The 19,186-nt window shown below is 36.6% G+C and overlaps 1 protein-coding gene across 1 annotated transcript in view; it reads left to right on the top strand.

Annotated features, from left to right (window-relative positions):
- Positions 1-19,186, top strand: part of LOC133557153 (collagen alpha-1(XI) chain-like) — a 110,937-nt gene that overhangs the window by 50,225 nt on the left and 41,526 nt on the right. The window contains exons 26-35 of the mRNA XM_061907398.1: positions 1,975-2,019; positions 2,095-2,148; positions 7,466-7,510; positions 7,593-7,646; positions 8,161-8,268; positions 9,536-9,589; positions 18,721-18,774; positions 18,868-18,912; positions 18,982-19,035; positions 19,113-19,157. Of these exons, the coding sequence (XP_061763382.1) occupies positions 1,975-2,019; positions 2,095-2,148; positions 7,466-7,510; positions 7,593-7,646; positions 8,161-8,268; positions 9,536-9,589; positions 18,721-18,774; positions 18,868-18,912; positions 18,982-19,035; positions 19,113-19,157 (558 nt within the window). The remainder of the gene's footprint in view (positions 1-1,974; positions 2,020-2,094; positions 2,149-7,465; positions 7,511-7,592; positions 7,647-8,160; positions 8,269-9,535; positions 9,590-18,720; positions 18,775-18,867; positions 18,913-18,981; positions 19,036-19,112; positions 19,158-19,186) is intronic.

Below are 19,186 nucleotides of genomic sequence, written 5' to 3'. Positions count from 1 at the left end.
CATCATAATGCGACATTTTCAACACGACACTTTGCGGGGAAATTTAAAATTGCAATTTAGTAAACTAAAAAGGCCGTATTGGCATGTGTTGCAATGTTAATATTTCATCATTGATATATAAACTATCAGACTGCGTGGTCGCTAGTAGTGGGTTTCAGTAGGCCTTTAATATTCATTTTTACAGCTTGTCCCTCATAATTTTGACACAATAGAATGAGAAATGACACAATATGTTATTGCATACGTCAGCAGACTAATTAGGAGCCTTTGTTTGCTTACTTTCTAATAAAAGACAAGTTGTCTCGTATGTTCATAATTTTATTTAATTAAAAACTTGCAATAACAAACATATGTTTAATGTACCCTAAAAAGATTTTTTGTTAAAATAAAGCCCTTCATTTAGAAAAGTGGCGAAAAGTATCGAAATACATTTTGGTACCGGTACCAGTACTAAAATTGGTATCGGGTCAACACTAGTAGCCACTAAATAGAATATAAGAACAATAGGATTCTGGCTCCAAATAGCTCTTTTCTATTTTTAAACGTCCAATCGCCGGAATAGCAACTGCCCATTTTGCCTCATTTGTGGATAACGCGGATCTATTTCCTTCGCTGGCTGTGTCACAACACTAGAAAGCCATCACGGGCTTTTTCCAGCTCCATTAGCTTCAAATCTCTTTCTCTCCACATCACACACTCCCTCACATTACTACTCATGTGTGTGTGTGTGTGTGCCTATACATCAGGGGTGTCCAAACTTTTTCCACTGAGGGCCGCACATTGAAAAATCAAAGCAAGCGGGGGCCACTTATTTTAAAAAACAATCCAATGTATGTATAAAAAATATACATTTAGGCCTCCACTCAGGCTTGATCCCGGGGACCGCAAAGGGTTTTGGTAAAAATAAAATGTTAAAAATGTGTCATTAATCAGTGTTTTTATTTTTATTATTATTCAAGTTTTAAATCTCTAGATCAACATTAGGTCTATCTGTCAATATGACGTTTTTAATATTTAAGTTGTATGCTCTTGTTGTCAAAGAAACCATGTTTTTATGGGAAAAAACACAAAATATGCAATATTTTCACCCAATAAAATTTTAAGTAGAATATTTGAGATTATATAATAATTGGAGCTGTAAAAAGGTCAACAACTCATGACACCATTGATTTTAATTCACTATTATTTTTTGTGGCAATGACACTTAAAAACAAAACACACTGATCCAAAAGTGTCCTACTCATTAAAGTGTTAAAAAATAAATTATATATATTTTTTTTACTGTTTACTTTTAACACAATGGTCTTGAGATCAACTTCAGATATATTCGTCAATTATAAGTTTTTATGTAGTTTATGTTTTTTTGTTTGTTCGTTTTAGGCCCTTCTTTGAAATAAAACCAGCTCAGTTTTTTATATGGCAAACACAAAATATGCAACATTTGCACCCAAAAATATCTCAAAGTGGACTATTTAATATGACGTAATTGGAACCTTGAATAGGTCAATAATTCATAATGACATTGATTTTGATTCACTATTATTTTTTAAAGAAAGAAACAGCCTGCATAGCAGCTTTGTTTTTATTAGAGTAAACATTGCAAAATGTTCTTGTTACATTTTACATTTGCTCTTTTATACCACTTTTTATGTTTTAATTTTTTTCAATCGTATTTCTAAAATATGCCGTGGGGCCGTTAAAAATGACCTGCGGGCCGCAAATGACCTGCGGGCCGCACTTTGGACACCCCTGCTATAACATGCACAGCAGTACATATGTACTGCTGTGTGGAGTGCACTCACTCTCCATCAATCTGCTCATTAAAAAATCCTGACCGAGGAATAAACTTTCCAATTTGTCCCGTCCTCTAATTAAGTTTTACGACTTAGTCCTCGTTCATTACGGCTGCAGTTGTCGTGTTTATGGGGGAAATTTCGCACTAATGAGATATGATATGACTGTCATCATTCACAGGGTCACCCTGGAAAAGAGGGACCTCACGGAGAGAAGGGAAACATGGTAAGGAGAGATGGAAATTTTGTGCGTTCATATTGTGTGGGTTTGTGTTACTTTATCGATGTTGTGTGTCTGCAGGGCCCCGGTGGTCCTCAAGGACCCCTCGGTTACCCCGGGCCTCGCGGCGTGAAGGTGAGTCAATCATTCAAATTGACAGGAGGCCTATTGGCGACAATGGTCCTTTAACTGATGTCTGCTTTAAGTAGAAAAAAATGGTACCAAATGGTACCACTTTTTGGTACCTTTAAGTGTATAAATAAATATTCATTATTTTTGATGATAAAATCTAATTTTTTTGTAATTATGATAAATGCTGTCCAGTTGTTATATCTTGTTTTATGATCACAATCTGTACAAGTATGACATTAAGTCCATAATGGCAGCGGTATGTTTTGTTTTTTGTTGCGCCTTAAAAAGTGTTAATACTGCAAGTATTAGCGACAATGGTCCTTTACCTGATGTCTGCTTTAAGTAGAAAAAAATGGTAAATATATATTCATTATTTTTGATGATTAAATCTCATTTTTTTTGTAGTTATGATAACTGTGGTCAGTTGTTTTATGATCACATTCTGTACAAGTATGACATTAAGTCCATAATGGCAGCGGTGTGGTTTTTTTTTTGCGCCCTTAAAAAGTGTTACTACTGTAAGTATTAGTGACAATGGTCCCTTTACCTGATGTCCGCCTTTAAGTAGAAAAAAATGGTACTTAATTGAACCAACTTTTGGTACCTTTGTGTATAAATAAATATTCATTCTTTTTTATGATAAAATCTCTTTTTTTTGTAGTTATGATAACTGCGGTCCAGTTGTTTTATCTTGTTTTATGATCACAATCTGTACAAGTATGACATTAAGTCCATGATGGCAGCGGTGTGTTTTGTTTTTTGTTGCGCCTTAAAAAGTGTTAATACTGTAAGTATTAGTGACAATGGTCCCTTTACCTGATGTCCGCCTTTAAGTAGAAAAAAATGGTACTTAATGGAACCAACTTTTGGTACCTTGTGTATAAATAAATATTCATTCTTTTTATGATAAAATCTCTTTTTTTTGTAATTATGATAACTGCTGTCCAGTTGTTATATCTTGTTTTATGATCACATTTTGTACAAGTATGACATTAAGTCCATAATGGCAGCAGTGTGTTTTGTTTTTTGTTGCGCCTTAAAAAGTGTTAATACTGTAAGTATTGTAGTAGTTCGATTGTAATGTGCATCTTAGTTGTAGTTGTCATTAACAAATTTGGAGGTGTTGAAATCGGCGTGTAAAATCGCTAATGCTAATCAGTAGCATGTCGAATAATAAAGCAAATGTGTGTTAGCATCAAGCTACCACATTTTTGGGAAAATCGCAGCCTTGTTTTACTTTGGAGCGTTTTTTTTTAAGTCCTTTACTTTGTTGTTAGTTTGCATAGCTTGGTTGGTAGAGTGGCCGTGCCAGCAACTTGAGGGCTCCAGGTTCGATTCCCGCTTCCGCCTACCTAGTCACTGCCGTTGTGTCCTTTACCCTAGCTGCTCCCAGTGCCACTCCACAATGGTTTGAATGTAACTTAGATTTGGGCTTTACTATGTAAAGCGCTGTGAGTCACTAGAGAAAAAGCACTATATAAATATAATTCACTTCACTTCACTCAGTCCACTCTCGGTGCTGCTGGAAGTGATCGGCAAGCGCCAAAGTGTACAGCCCAGGTACCGTAACGAGGCGCCGTCTGGTTTTACTTGAATCAGTTCCTAAAAAAAGTACCGGATTCGGTAGTCATCCCTCATCACAAGTTTGTTTTCCCCATCAATAAATGAGCAGAAGTTTGCTATTTAATTCCAAAAAAGACACCTGGAGTAAATACTCTTGTTTACTCTTTCGAGGCAACAAAGGATTATAAATATTATGATCACGCTAATGCAAGAGTCCAACAAGAAGGTCACAATATTATGCGAGAAAAAGTGGGATTTTATCAAGTTGAAAAATATTGTAATAGTTGCCAACTTTAGTGGCAACTCTGTTTGTGTTGTTGCTAAATTGGACACAGTTTGTATGGTATGTTGCTAATCTTTGCACGTTTTTGCCCTTGCTTGCTGAGAAGCTGTGTGTTGTTGCCAACATGAAACTTTTTTATGCAATTCTGTATGCTTTTCAACTTATTGCTACTTCTGTCGTGTTGTCGGCTAAGTTTGCCACATTTTCTATTTTGCTTTGTTTCTGACATTGTTTGGTGTGTTGGTGCAGATGTGTGCATCGTTGTTAAATTTTGCACAACTTTGCTCCCTTTTCTGCTTGATTGCTGCTTACTCTTACACATTGTTGCTATTTTTTGTGCGCTTTTGATTCCTTGTGTGCACTGATTTTTGCTTTATTGCTCTTTTTTGTTTCTAACATGTGTCGATGCCATCGTATGCAACATTGCAAAATTTCACACATCTCTGTTTCCTTTTCTGCTTGATTGTTTTCTTATTCTTAACACATTGTTGCAATTTATTGGGTTTTTGTTTCCTTTTGTGTTGTCATCTTTGCTTTTTTGCTGCTATTTTCGTGATGCAAATTTTTGCACGTTTGCTTCCTTTTCTGCTTGATTTCTGCTTATTCTTACACATTGTTGCTATTTTTGTGCGCCTTTGCTTCCTTCTGTTCAATAATTTTGCTTTATTACTGCTTTTGTTCTGTTTATTTGTCTCTCTTAATGTTCATGTGTTAATGCCGTTGTGTGGATTGTTGCAAAATTTTACACACTTTTGCTTTCTTTTCTCCTTGATTACACATTCTTGCTATTTTTTGCGTTTTTGCTGATTTGGTGTACTAATCTTGTTTGTTGATGCTATTTTTGTGTTATTTTTTCCTGTTAACTTAAATATATTAAAGTCAACACGTATTCATTGTTGCACACTTTGTGCTTGCTTGCAAATAACTATTTGAGCGTTGATACAAACATATGTTGCCTTGTTTCTGTCTTGTGTTCAATTCTGCATGGTTTTGTGATTTTTACTACTGCTTTTTGTGTTTTTTAAGCTAAATTTGGCACAATTTCTTATGCTTTGCTGGTGAAAGCTTTTGGCTTGTTGTTGCTAAATTTAGCGCACTTTTGCTTCCTTTTTTGCTTGGTTGTTACTTATCCTACAGATTGTTGCTATTTTCTGTGTTTTTGTGACCTTTTGTGTACTAATCTTTGCCTCGTTTCATCTATTTTTGGGTTGTTTGTCTCTACTAACTTACATGTGCTGATGCCAACGCAGGTCCTTTCTTGCTAAATGTTGCTTCCTTTTCTACTTGGTTGCTCCTTGCCCTTATACTGTATATTGTTTCTGACTTTTGCATAATTTTGCATTTGTTTGTGTTTTTGCTACTTCTATTTGTGTTGGTGCAAAATTGTTACTACTTTTTTTGTGCTTTGTTGCTGATGTTTTTGGTGTGTTGTTACGAACATGTACATCATAGGTGTCAAACTCAAGGCCCGTGGGCAAAAACTGGCCCGCCACATAATTTTATGTTGCCTGTGGAGACCTGAAAAAAAATTGCGTCAGTAAAGTACCTTATATTCTCCTATTAAATGTGTTCGGTTTTTCCATTTGGATAGAAAAAATAAATGTACAGCATTAAATTGCATACCTTTCAACTTTAATATTATTGCAAAAAATATAAGAAATATAATGTTATCTTACTTTCCAAACATTTTTTTGTCAAAATACAAATAAATACTTGTTCAAAGCAAGTTATCCATTAAATTGTATAATATATACATTTATATACATATATATATATATATATATATATATATATATATATATATATACATACATACACATATAAATAATGATAAATGGGTTGTACTTGTATAGCGCTTTTCTACTTTCAAGGTACTCAAAGCGCTTTGACACTACTTCCACATTTACCCATTCACACACACATTCAAACACTGATGGAGGGAGCTGCCATGCAAGGCGCCAACCAGCACCCATCAGGAGCAAGGGTGAAGTGTCTTGCTCAGGACACAACGGACGTGACGAGGTTGGTTCTAGGGGGGATTTGAACCAGTGACCCTCGGGTTGCGCACGGCCACTCTCCCACTGCGCCACGCCGTCCATATATGTATATATATACATACATACACACATATATATATATATATATATATATATATATATATATATATAAATAGTCGAGGTTTCTGTGGTTTATCCGTTATACAGTGCTCAATACCTGGGTAGAGCGTAATATACATTGGGTGAGGAAAAACACGGAGGCTATTTCATCCCTACAAGCCTGTTTCGCAGGGGATTTGATTAGCAGGGAAACCCGTGAAACAGGCTTGTAGGGATGAAATAGCATCTGTGTTTTTTCCTGACCTAAAGTGTATATACATACACATATATATATATATATATATATATATATATATATATATATATATATATATATATACATATATACAGTCATAAAATATTAAAATAAGTCATATAACATACATATATACATACATACACACACATATATACATACATACACACACATATATACATACATACAAACACACATACACATACATACACACACACATACATATATTATATATATATATGAACATTTACAGTGCTTTTAATAGCATTAAAGTTTAAATCAAAAACGACTACTTTTGTTTACGGTAAAATCTATGGTTTTTTTTGGGAGTCTTACTGTAAATGGAATTAAAGTTAAAAAAAAAAAACAGCAGATCAGTTGCCAGAATTGAAAAAAAAAACAGTTGTACTGTTTTCGTATTTATACTAATATTTTGTAACAACAACAAAAACACCGTAACATTTACAGTAAAAAGAATCCCCATCTGAACTCATCAATAAAGTACTCTCTATTCTATTTTCCATTTCCTGTATTACTTTATGTAAAAACAAAAAACACTTTATTTTACAGTAACATTTTGGTGACTGTCATTTTTTTACTGCAAAATTTACAGATATTTTTGATACAGTGTATGAAAAAAATATTTATTATTCAAATACACGGGGAAAAAATAAATGATATCCTTTATTACATGCGGCCCTCTGATGGCAGCCATAACTGTGATGTGGCCCTCAATGAAAACAAGTTTGACACCCCTGATGTAGATTGTTGGTACATTTTGCACACTTTTCCTTCCTTTTCTGCTCGTTTGCTGCTTCTTCCGACACAATGTTGCTACTTTTCTTGGATTTGTGCAGGGATTTTTGCTTTATTCCTGCTAATTGCTACCTTACAGGTATCGATGCTAACATTTGTGCATCGTTGCCTCATTTTGTGTTTTTTTTTTTTTTTTGCTGTTAACTTTGTGTGCGTTGTCTGTTGTTGGCATTGCAGCTGCAAAGGTTTTCAGAATCACACGTGTTTGTTATCGTTGGACACTTTTATGCTCGGTACTTACTTTTCGGGACGTTGCTGCCAGCTTTTTGCCGCGTTCTTTTCTGACGATATGTCGTTGCCTAACAGGGAGCAGATGGCGTCCGCGGCCTGAAAGGTCACAAGGGAGAGAAGGTAAGAAAAACTAGTTGTTTCTGAAGGTTTTGAGAAACGTATTCACTCCTGGTGTTCGCTTAATGATCACTCCGTTTGCCAGGGAGAAGACGGCTTTCCGGGCTTCAAGGGAGACATGGGTATCAAGGGCGACAGGGTAAGTCTCTCCTTGTTTGTGGTTTTGTTTTTCATCCCGGCTGGTGTGTGCGGGGTTGCGGATAATGAGCAAACGTGAGGTTGGCGTTGCTGCTGCCTCGTCCACTTTCTAGTTATAACCTCCACAACTTAGGGCCCGGGTGCTGGGCTTCCAGGGCGGCTTTGTTTAAGAGCTTCATCATCAACGCTCGCCTCAGCCTGCACTTCAAACACCAACACACACACACACACACACTTATTATATTGAGAAAGAAATCAATGGCGCTTTAAAGCCTCCAAACTCCCTCAAGACTTCCTTTGCTCTGCCAGATAAAAGCAAAGGATTTTGAGCAGAGGATGACATGCTCGGACCAGAAAGTGACCAAGTTTTAAGCCGCTAAAAAGTGTGTTATCGTGCTATATTTAGCTGTGTGTGAATGCAAATTCCCTGAAGAGCTGTGAATCATCAGGATGCAACATCACACTTAAGGCTGCTCCTGTTTGTTTACGCCTTCTTTCTCCATCTCTTTCTCCAGGGTGAACTCGGATCGGCGGGACCCAGAGGAGAAGACGGGCCCGAAGGTCCAAAGGGTCGATCTGGTCTCCCTGGAGACTCCGGTCCCCTCGGCCCATCTGGCGAAAAGGTGCGTTTTGGGGTTTTTTTCCTTACAAAATCCCAAAGATTCCTCCGGGCTTCCGGAACAACGATGCATCACAAACGATGCATCACAAACGTGTCATCGGGCTTAACGAGGTCGAACGCCACACTGCTGCTCTTTTGGAAGCAAACAACAGATTGAGTTATTTGTTCAACAGAACACTGGCTTAACTTCAGCCTCAAAGATACAGGACTACTTACTTTATGAGTACAAGTCGGTTGAGTTTTAGCATTAGTTTTACTTTGGGATGTTGTCATATCATATTCAAATATTTTAATATTTGGACTATTTAACTCCAATATGGATTCATATATAGTATACAATATGTAATTATATATTATACATCATATACATTTTTATAATTTGTATTTTATTTATTAATTCTATGTATTTTTTAAATATATTTTTTGCAGCAAAATATTTATATATGCTTTATATTATTTCATATTTATAGTTATGTTATGCATTTTAGTATTATGATTATATACAATATATAATACTCCAAAATGGAGTATATATCATATTTTATTCTAATATTTTCAAAGCACTATGAATCAATTAAAAATAAAATTTTGTATAGCCCTTAAGCACAAGTGCACAACAACATCCCCTGATTTGAACCGGTAAAACTCCAAAAGCCCCAAATGGGAAATTATAAAAGTATGTTACTTAATGCGTAAAGGTTGGGTGCATTGCTCTTTAGCATTGTTTTCACTTTGGGTTATTGTCATTATATCCTACACAAATATTCTAATTTAAATCCTGTATGGAGTTATACGTAATATTATATATAATTATATTAATTTTGTATCCATTTTTTACTGCTTGTCCCCTCCAATTATATATATTATATAATTAATATTTATTTATGCATTTATTTATTTATTTATTTTAATTATTTGTTGCTGCAGAATTATTATATGTTTATGTATGTATTTGATGATATTGTATAGGTTTTTGTTTGTTTGTATATTATTTTATAGTTTTTATTGTTATTATTATTATTATATATCACATATAATACTCCAAAATGGAGTAATCATTATACTTTTATTATAATATATTCAAAGTAATTTCACGCAATCATCACAAGTGCACGACGTCCCCTGAGCTGAACCTACATCCGGGCAAGGAAAAACCGCAAAAGCCAAAACTTAAAAAAATTTAAAAATATATTATTTAATTTTAAAAAATTGAGTCGGTCCATTTTTTAGCATTGTTTTCACTTTGGGTTGTTGTCATTGTCTCGCAGGGTAAACTTGGAGTACCCGGCTTGCCAGGATACCCAGGAAGACAAGGACCAAAGGTATTTTGGAACGTATTTTGACACACATATGTCCACGTGTACATGGGTATTTTTAGAAAATAAAAAATAAAAAATGTTGGCCTTATTTTAATGTCAAAAGCTCTAAAAAATTATGTTGAGCCAGTTTTGTACGACCAGTACTGTTTAAAAAAACTAATATATTTTCATTTAAAACAAGCTAGACACAAGTAGATATGCTAACACTTTATATACATTACGTTTAAAAAGTTTGCATGTCAACTTTGGGCCCAAATAACAAGCGCTAAATCGCATGTGTAATCCATAAAAGCTGTTGTTTTTTCGGCAATTATTTCAGAGTGATCCAAACGCAATAAAATGCATGTTGTAAGTATTGTTTTCATATAAGACATATTGTTGCCATTAAAAACCAGCAGCAGGCACTATTTCATTCATTTTTGGTATCTGCTGGACCTAATCAGCCCCTTAGGTCATCCGGCAGCTAAAAAATGTCCTTGCTGAATAGACAATATGTCTAATATTTAAATTTATGACGGTCCAAATATGTTGACACGCATACGAATGGATTATTCTCTCTTTGCAGCACAATCGCCTGCCTTCTCAAAACTCCATTTGTGCGTAACTGTGCCAGTTTGCACATACCTTTCGAACGTGCGAAATAGCGGTTGGAAAAAAAGTTTTTTTCATGAATAAATCACGCTAAATGATTATATTGGCACCTCTTCCCAGTTTTGTGACCGTTTGAATAATTGGCGCACATTCTGCATGTGCATGAAGACAAAGACACTAAATAGTTGCCCCTCCATATTTTTCTCACTGAAGCGAACGATTACATTTTCAAAAAATCAGATGAATCGCTTGTCTGCAGTTTGATGAATCATGATTAATCTCAGGGAACTACTGCAATTCAAATTGAATTTGAAAAAAAACAACAGTGTTTTGACACAAATGCAATTTTACAGTCAAATTGTCACAAAGGAATATTCTTTTCAATGTTTGACTTGAATGTACGTCATTTATTTGATTAAAATAACGTTTATCGAAAGTATGAAATGTTCATGATAATTAATAAATTGCATAATTAACCTGCATTTCAAAGTGATTTATGCGACAATGTTTTGTGATTATTCACAATGAGTTTGTCCTTGTTCACACTGCAGGTCGATTCCAATTAATTTGCCCATATGTGACCTGTATCGGATTCTTTCTAATGTCAATTCTGAGTTTTTCATGTCCGACTCTGGCCTCTTTCGTATGTGGCAATCTTTCACACGACTAGAACGTCATCAAAACGTGCCGAGTGTCACAATTATTCGCCAAAATTGACAGTTGCAAAACAAGTTAACGCAGCAGGAAAACAGGTGGAAACGAAACGCTTTAGGAACTTGTGTGAAACTTGCACCGCTTCTGTCTCCTACTATGCGTCTGCAATCTTCACGCAGACGTCGAAGCAAAATATCGCGTAAAACTGACAAAGCTAAAATCTTCCTGATCTTCTACAAGCAGTAACTCAGTTCAGAAAATGTTGACTCTGATTACGCCAAATCCTAGCCGTAAACCAGTGCTTGCAACGCCATGATGTCATGTCTGCATCCGGGTCGGCTTGCATTCACATCAGACAACACATTTTAAAGTTAAAGTTCCGATGAATGTCACAGACACACTGAGTGTGGTGAAATTTGTCCTCTGCATTTGACCCGTCCCCTTCTTCACCCCCTGGAGGGTGAGGGGAGCAGTGAGCAGCACCCTGGTCTGCGCTCGGGAATAATTTTGGTAATTTAACCGCCAGTTCCAACCCTTAATGCTGAGTGCCAAGCAGGGAGGGAATGGGTTCCATTTTTTGACTCGTCCAGGGTTTGAACTCACAAACTCTAACCACAAGGCCGCTGTAATATGAACGGACACTAAAAAAGATCGGATTTGACAAATAAATCCAAATTAGTTTTGTCTCATGTATCAAGGTAATAGGAGACAGAGGCCTTGTACACATTTCAGATCCATTCCGATTTCTTTTGCCCATATGTGGCCTGTGTCGGATTTTATTTTACGTCAATGTGAACAGTTCAATTCCGATTTTTTCTAAATCCGACCCAGGCCTCTTTGGTATGCGGCTATAAATCCGATATGCATCGAATTTGACTGTAGTCTGAACGATCGGTTTGCGTTCATCCGACCAATACGTCATAAAAAAGCGCTAAGCGTCAGCATTTTTCCCCAAAATAAAACAAAAAAATCAGAATTGGTTAAAATTGTGAGGATAAACAAATTATACAATCATTATTAGGGCCGTAAATTTTTGGGCACCACATGATTCGATTCGATTCTTGGAGCTAATGATTCAATTCAGAATTAAATCTTGATTCAAAATGATTCTCGATTCAAAATCTTTTTTTTTTACCAACATTAGATGCCAGTTCTATGACTAATTACATTCCTCCATAAAAATAGATGAATGTTTACCTTACTTCAAATAAATTTTGCTTTGTTTACAAAATACTACCCAAAATATTTTTAATAAAGTCAAGTACAAATAAGGCAATAAGCGGAGTATCCAACACTTCTCTTTTCTAAAGTAAATCTGTACAGAAGATTTGGGCATCTACATCAGATTTAAAAAAAAATATATATATATATATATATTAAAGGTGTAACGGTACGTGTATTCGTATTGAACCGTTTCGGTAAGGGGGTTTCGGTTCGGTTCGGAGGTGTACCCAACGAGTTTCCACACCAGGTTATGATGGACTGACGATACCTCCTCTTTTCACCGGATATATCCTCTTTTGCGGGGCTGTCCGGGTGGAGTTTCTTAAATGCTTCACATGTCCGGCATTTTGAGTTAGGGTTGCTTGTATTTTCAATGTACGTTCAGGGTTAAGAAGGGGTTAAAAACAAAACAAATTGTGCATGCAGCAGCATTCGTGAGGGAAGGACAGAGACAGAGAGAGCGAGAGAGTTATAATAAACGCGCATGTATCGCCAGGCTCGGCTTTTTTACCCATAGATTTATCCGATTTTATTTTTTATTATCTATAGCAGGGGTGTCAAAAGTGTGCCCCGGAGGCCATTTGCGGCCCACAGCTAATGTTTTAAAGGCCCACGGCACATTCTAAAAATACTATTCAAATAAACAAAAACATGACAAAAGTGAAATAAAAAAGCTTAAAATTTAAATGTAATTTAGCTGTTATGTTTTTATTCCAAACTGTCATTGCTCAAAACATAATATTGAATCAAAATCAATGTGATTATGATTTATTGACCTATCCAAGGTTCCCATTACTTCACGTCAAATATTCCACTAAGAAAAATATTTTGGGTGGAAAATTAAACAAATATTGTAAATAAATAACCAAAAATAAACCGAACCGTGACCTCTAAACCGAGGTACGTGCCGAACCAAAATGTTTATGTACCGTTACTCCCCTAATATATACATATAAATATATGTAGGTGTGGGAAAAAATCACAAGACTAGTAGTCTTGTGATTTTTTCCCACACCTACATATTGCGCTCTACCACGGTATCGAGCACTATTCTCCGGATAATCCAATCAAGACATACATATAAATATATATATATATATTTTTTTAAATTGACTAAAAATCGTTACAAGTAAAAATCGCGAATCACTCGAAAGTCAATTCTTTTGGACACCCCTAATTGTTAGTAAATTTAGTTGTACTTTTTGCTTTTTCAACTTTTGCTGTAGCATCTTTTCAAATTTTTCTTTAATTATCATTTTCAAAATTACAAGCCGCGACCCCCGGTAAGTTATTATGTTACGCACCTCTTGGGATCAATTATGATGTGCACATTTACGCCGACATTCGAGTGATTAGATTTTTTGGGGCCTGATCCGGATCATTGCTTATATGTTACCGTACTTTTTTATGCTAAGGGCCTCAATTGTTGTGTGTGCGTGAGACAGGTCCTTTCTTTGGCTATTTTTAAGACCCTTCTTAAAACCCATTTTTATTCACTGGCTTTTAACCCAGCATGAGACTTTTAACTGTTTTTAACTTTAACTGTTTTTAACTTTTTAACTGCTTTTTATCATGAATTGATTAACGTGGACCCCGACTTAAACAAGTTGAAAAACTTATTCGGGTTTTACCATTTAGTGGTCAATTGTACGGAATATGTACTGAACTGTGCAATCTACTAATAAAAGTATCAATCAATCAATCTAACAAATTGTTCTTAGGGTAATTTGTATTTGCTATTTCAATGTGTTTTTTACTTCTGTTTTAAATGTTATTTTTTCAGTCTGTCCTTTGGCTTTATTTCTTTGTGGTGTACAGCCTTTTGTTCTTCAACTGTGGTTGTTTTTAAAAGGCTTTATAAATAAAGTTGGTATGGTGTTTGCTCGCCGTCTGGCCTCCACCCACAGGTACAAAAAGAGCGAATGAATTCCAAGAAAGTTCAATCCCTTTTTTTTTTAAATTTCACCTTAGATAGCTCAAAAAGTCTGTGTCAGGTCTTTTTTTTTTTACTATTGGGAGGTTTTGCATGACAATAGTCCGCTTCATCCATATTTAGTCTTAATTTATTTTTTGTATTACTTATTGATACGTATTAGGGATGTGTCGATCGATCAGCCACTCATCGATATCGCCAGATTTTCATAAAAAAAATAACAAAAACCACTATCACAGCAAAAAATAATGCATTAGCTTAGTATCTTAGATATGACTATCAGGTATTTTATAAATTATTATGACGGTGCTAAACATAAACATCGAGAGCAAACAGGAGCGGGCGTGCGAGCTAAGCTAGCTTCAGTATTAGCTGGCTAAACTAAGCTGGCTAAGAAAGTCGATGGAAGCGCATTAAAGCATAAAAGTAAGCAAAAATGAGTCTAGAGTGGGGCCAATTTAGTGTTGCCAATCAACCTATGTGAGTGTGAATGTTGTCTGTCCATCTGTGTTGGCCCTGCGATGAGGTGGCGACTTGTCCAGGGTGTACCCCGCCTTCCGCCCGATTGTAGCTGAGATAGGCGCCAGCGCCCCCCGCGACCCCGAAAGGGAATAAGCGGTAGAAAATGGATGGATGGATGGAGTCTAGAGTGAAGAGAGAGGATAATATAACGGCTCTTAACTGTCGGTGCGTCAACATTGTGGCGTCCAGAAGTACACCGGGAGGGTGGCTTGATCCATGAATTGGAGATGTCGACACCAAGGGTAATATATGTCCGTATATGGTCGATATTAGAGTGATTAATAACAACATATTTTTTATTTCTTAGATTTTATTTTGTTTTTGTTTTAATTTTTAAACATTTAGAGAATAACTACTTGGATACAGGAGGACTTTGAGGACGAAAAGGATGTAAAAGAGTAATAAATAGTAGTGTTTTTGTTCAGTTGTGTACTCTTTACATCATTTGGCTAAAAAACGGTGTGTAAAAAAGGAATATAAAGTAGTTTAAATACTATGTTTATATTAATAAAGTGCCACTTGCATAAATACATCGAAAAGTTTAGTTACATGATATTAGTATCAGCCGGTATCAGAATCGGCAGCATAAATCCCTAATACAGGGGTCACCAACGTAGTGCCCGTAAGGACCAGATGAGTCGCCCACTGGCTGGCCTGTTCTAAAAATAGCTCAAATAGCAGCACTTACCAGTGAGCTGCCTCTATTTTTTAAATTGTATTTATTTACTAGCAAGCTGGTTTCGCTTTGCTCTGCATTTTTAATTCTAAGAGAGACAAATCTCAAATAGAATTTGAAAAGCCAAGAAAATATTTTAAAGACTTGGTCTTCACTTGTTTGAATAAATTCATTAATTGTTTACTTTGCTTCTTATAACTTTCAGAAAGACAATTTTAGAGAAAAAATACAACCTTAAAAATTATTTTAGGATTTTTAAACACATATAACTTTTCAATTCCTTCCTCTTCTTTCCTGACAATTTTAATCAATGTTCAAGTAAATGTATTTATTTATTGTAAAGAATAATATATACCTTTTAGTTTAATTATTCATTTTAGCTTCTGTTTTTTCGACGAAGAATATTTGTGAAATATTTCTTCAAACTTATTATGATTAAAATAAAAATAAAAATTCTCTGGCAAGTCTAGAAAATCTGTAGAATCAAATTTAAATCTTATTTCAAAGTCTTTTGAATTTCTTTTAAAATGTTTGTTTTGGAAAATCTAGAAGAAATAATGATTTGTCTTTGTTAGAAAAATAGCTTGGTCCAATTTGTTATATATTCTAACAAAAAGCAGATTGGATTTTAACCTATTTAAAACATGTCATCAAAATTCTAAAAATTAATCTTAATCAGGAAAAATTACTAATGATGTTCCATAAATTATTTTTTTAATTTTTTCAAAAAGATTCGAATTAGCTGGTTTTTCTCTTCATTTTTTTCGGTTGAATTTTAAAGAGTAGAAATTGAAGATAAATTATGTTTCAAAATGTAATTGTCATTTCGTTCCTGTTTTCTCCTCTTTTAAACTGTTCAATTAAGTGTTTTTTTTTCATAATTTATTCTCTAAAAAAAAACTACCTTCCGTAAAAGGAAAAAAAATGTACAGACAGAAATACCCATTTTTTATACATCCATCCATTTTCTACCGCTTATTCCCTTTCGGGGTTGCGGGGGGCGCTGGCGCCTATCTCAGCTACAATCGGGCGGAAGGCGGTGTACACCCTGGACAAGTCGCCACCTCATCGCAGGGCCAACACAGATAGACAGAAAACATTCACACTCACATTCGCACACTAGGGCCAATTTAGTGTTGCCAATCAACCTATCCCCAGGTGCATGTCTTTGGAAGTGGGAGGAAGCCGGAGTACCCGGAGGGAACCCACGCATTCACGGGGAGAACATGCAAACTTCACACAGAAAGATCCCGAGCCTGGATTTGAACCCAGGACTGCAGGACCTTCGTATTGTGAGGCAGACGCACTAACCCCTCTGCCACCGTGAAGCCCTACCGCGATACTAATGAATCATATTCGGTTCTATACCGCCTGTTAAAAAGTACCGGTTCCCCACTTACCACCGTCGTCGTCACTTGGTGACATCGCTGGTTTTACGAGCAGGGGAGCATGTTCGGCAGTGCACAATCACGAAGTACTTACAAGTGTCTACACAGTGTGTAGACAGAAAAGGGAGAACGGACGCATTTTGGCTTGAAAACTAAAGATAAAGGTGAAGTTACAGGAAGAGGTGCTTTAAGACATGGTTAGCTAGCAGTTGGCAGTGTTTTTGCCATTTCTAAATCACTAATCCTCGCCTACATGGCGACAAATAAAGTACGTTTCTTACAAGTACCGTTATCACTGCAGGACGAGGATTAGCTGAACATTTTTAACTACACACTAGAGATGCGCGGATAGGCAATTTTATTATCCGCAACCGCGTCACCAAAGTCGTCATCCACCCGCCACCTTTACCTCTCACAGAGCTGTCTAAACCCGTCTCACAGAGTAACGATGGCATTTGGAGCCGCCGAAGATCTCGCGATTATCCAATTCGCGTTCATCCTGATGACAAGGATATGGGCGTGCTGTGAATTCATTGCCTTTGACACCTTCAACAACATGTGCAAACCGATTGTTAGTCTGGCAACATGTTGTGTGCAGCCTACGCAATCACAGGCACAAGATTGAAAGGCATACTGGGTGACACAGAGTACACTGATGGTTGTGATATAAAGAACTTTAACACTTACTAATATGCGCCACGCTGCGAAGCCACACCAAACAAGATTGACAAAAACATTTCAGGAGAACATCCTCACAGTAATACAACATAAACGTAACAAAACAAATACCCAGAATCCTTTGTATCCGTGACAATTCCTGAATATATTTTACACCCCCGCTCTCCCAACCCCGTCCACCTTACCGACGCACGGGGTGGGGGTGGGGGTGCGGGGTTTGCTGCTAGCGGGGTGTATAAAATAGTCAGGGAGTGTCACGGATACAAAGGATTCTGGTATTTGTTGTGTTGCGTTTATGTTGTGTTACTGGGAGGATGTCCTCCCGAAATATTTTCTTCGATGGCTCTTTGAATGACAAAGGATACCGATCCCAGAACCATGTATATCGAATATTTCCAGATGATTCAAGCGCCACCCGCCCAAATCTAATTAAAATCTATTTTTTCGTCATGTCACCCGCCCGACCCGCGGTTTATCCGCGGACTCCACGGACTACGCGGATGAGACCGCAAACCGCGCATCTCTACCACACACTGTAGCTCATCGGCGTCATAATGTAAACAAACGTCATTGGTGGATCTACACCTGACATCCACTGTAATGATACCAAGTACAGGAGCGTATCTAGTCGATGCTGCTATGTTTTAGCATCACACAATCTTCTTTCGTTTAAAAAATAATTATATAATGTTTATAAATTCAGGAAATATGTCCCTGGACACATGAGAACTTAAATCATGACCAACGTGTAATCCTGTATCTACTTGTTATCGGGTCGATACCTAAATTTGTGGTATCATCCAAAACTAATGTAAAGCATCCAAACAACAGAAGAATAAGTGATTATTACATCTTAACAGAAGTGTAGATCGAACATGTTACAAGAGGAAATAAGCAGATATTAACAGTAAATGACCAAGTATATTAATAATTCATTTTCTACCACTTGTCCTTAATAATTTTGTCAAAATAATGGGATGATAAATGACACAATATGTTACTGCATATGTCAGCAGCTAAATCAGGAGCCTTTGTTTGCTTACTTCCTACTAAAAGACAAGTTGTCTTGTATGGTCACTATTTTATTCAAGGACAAACTTGCAATAAGAAACATATGTTTAATGTACCCTAAGAATAATGCCATTTTTTTTTGTAGTCCCCTTTATTTAGAAAAGTACTGAAAAGTACCGTAAAAGTATCGAAATGCATTTTTGGTACCAGTACCGGTACCAAAATATTGGTATCGGGACAACACTTGTAGCCTAAATATTCATTAAAAACAAGGCAGAGGTTTTATTTAACAAGAATATAAAATATCTTTTGGGCATCGTTTGAACAGTAACACTGTGTTTGAATATTTCATTGGTTGTACTACAGTTTGAGAAAATCCCAGAGAAAATGGAGCTGACATTTTCGATGACATTATTACAAAGAGTGGAAATAAACGTGTCGTTGTTTTGTCACGCAGGGATCTCAGGGATTCCAAGGCTTCGCAGGTGCCAACGGGGAGAAAGGAACTCGGGTAAAGTCAAATCTTTTGGCGATACGTTTCAGTGACTACGTCTTGTAAGTGATACCGTGCCATTGAGCGTCCTCTCGGCTTGTGTTTCCACAGGGAACGGCGGGAAAGCCGGGTCCACGTGGGCAGCGAGGACCGACGGTGAGTCTTCGCCGGGCTGCCGATTCCAAAGTCTGAACGGATTATTCCTAACATTCTCTGTCCCCAAAGGGTCCTCGTGGGGAGAGAGGGCCGAGAGGACCGACTGGCAAAGCCGGACCTAAAGTTTGTAAACCTGCTCACTTAACAGTTCTGGTGCTTGCATGGACATCTTTATCAGTGTCTCTTGTCGGCCTTGCCAGGGTAACTCGGGGACAGACGGACCACCAGGACCTAGCGGCGAGAGGGTAGGTGACCCCCGGACTTTCCTTACTCG

The sequence above is a fragment of the Nerophis ophidion genome, linkage group LG08, assembly GCF_033978795.1.
Source record: "Nerophis ophidion isolate RoL-2023_Sa linkage group LG08, RoL_Noph_v1.0, whole genome shotgun sequence".
NCBI lineage: Eukaryota > Metazoa > Chordata > Actinopteri > Syngnathiformes > Syngnathidae > Nerophis > Nerophis ophidion.
The sequence above is the reverse complement of the archived record's forward strand: the minus strand, read 5'-3'. Positions and strand labels throughout refer to the sequence as shown.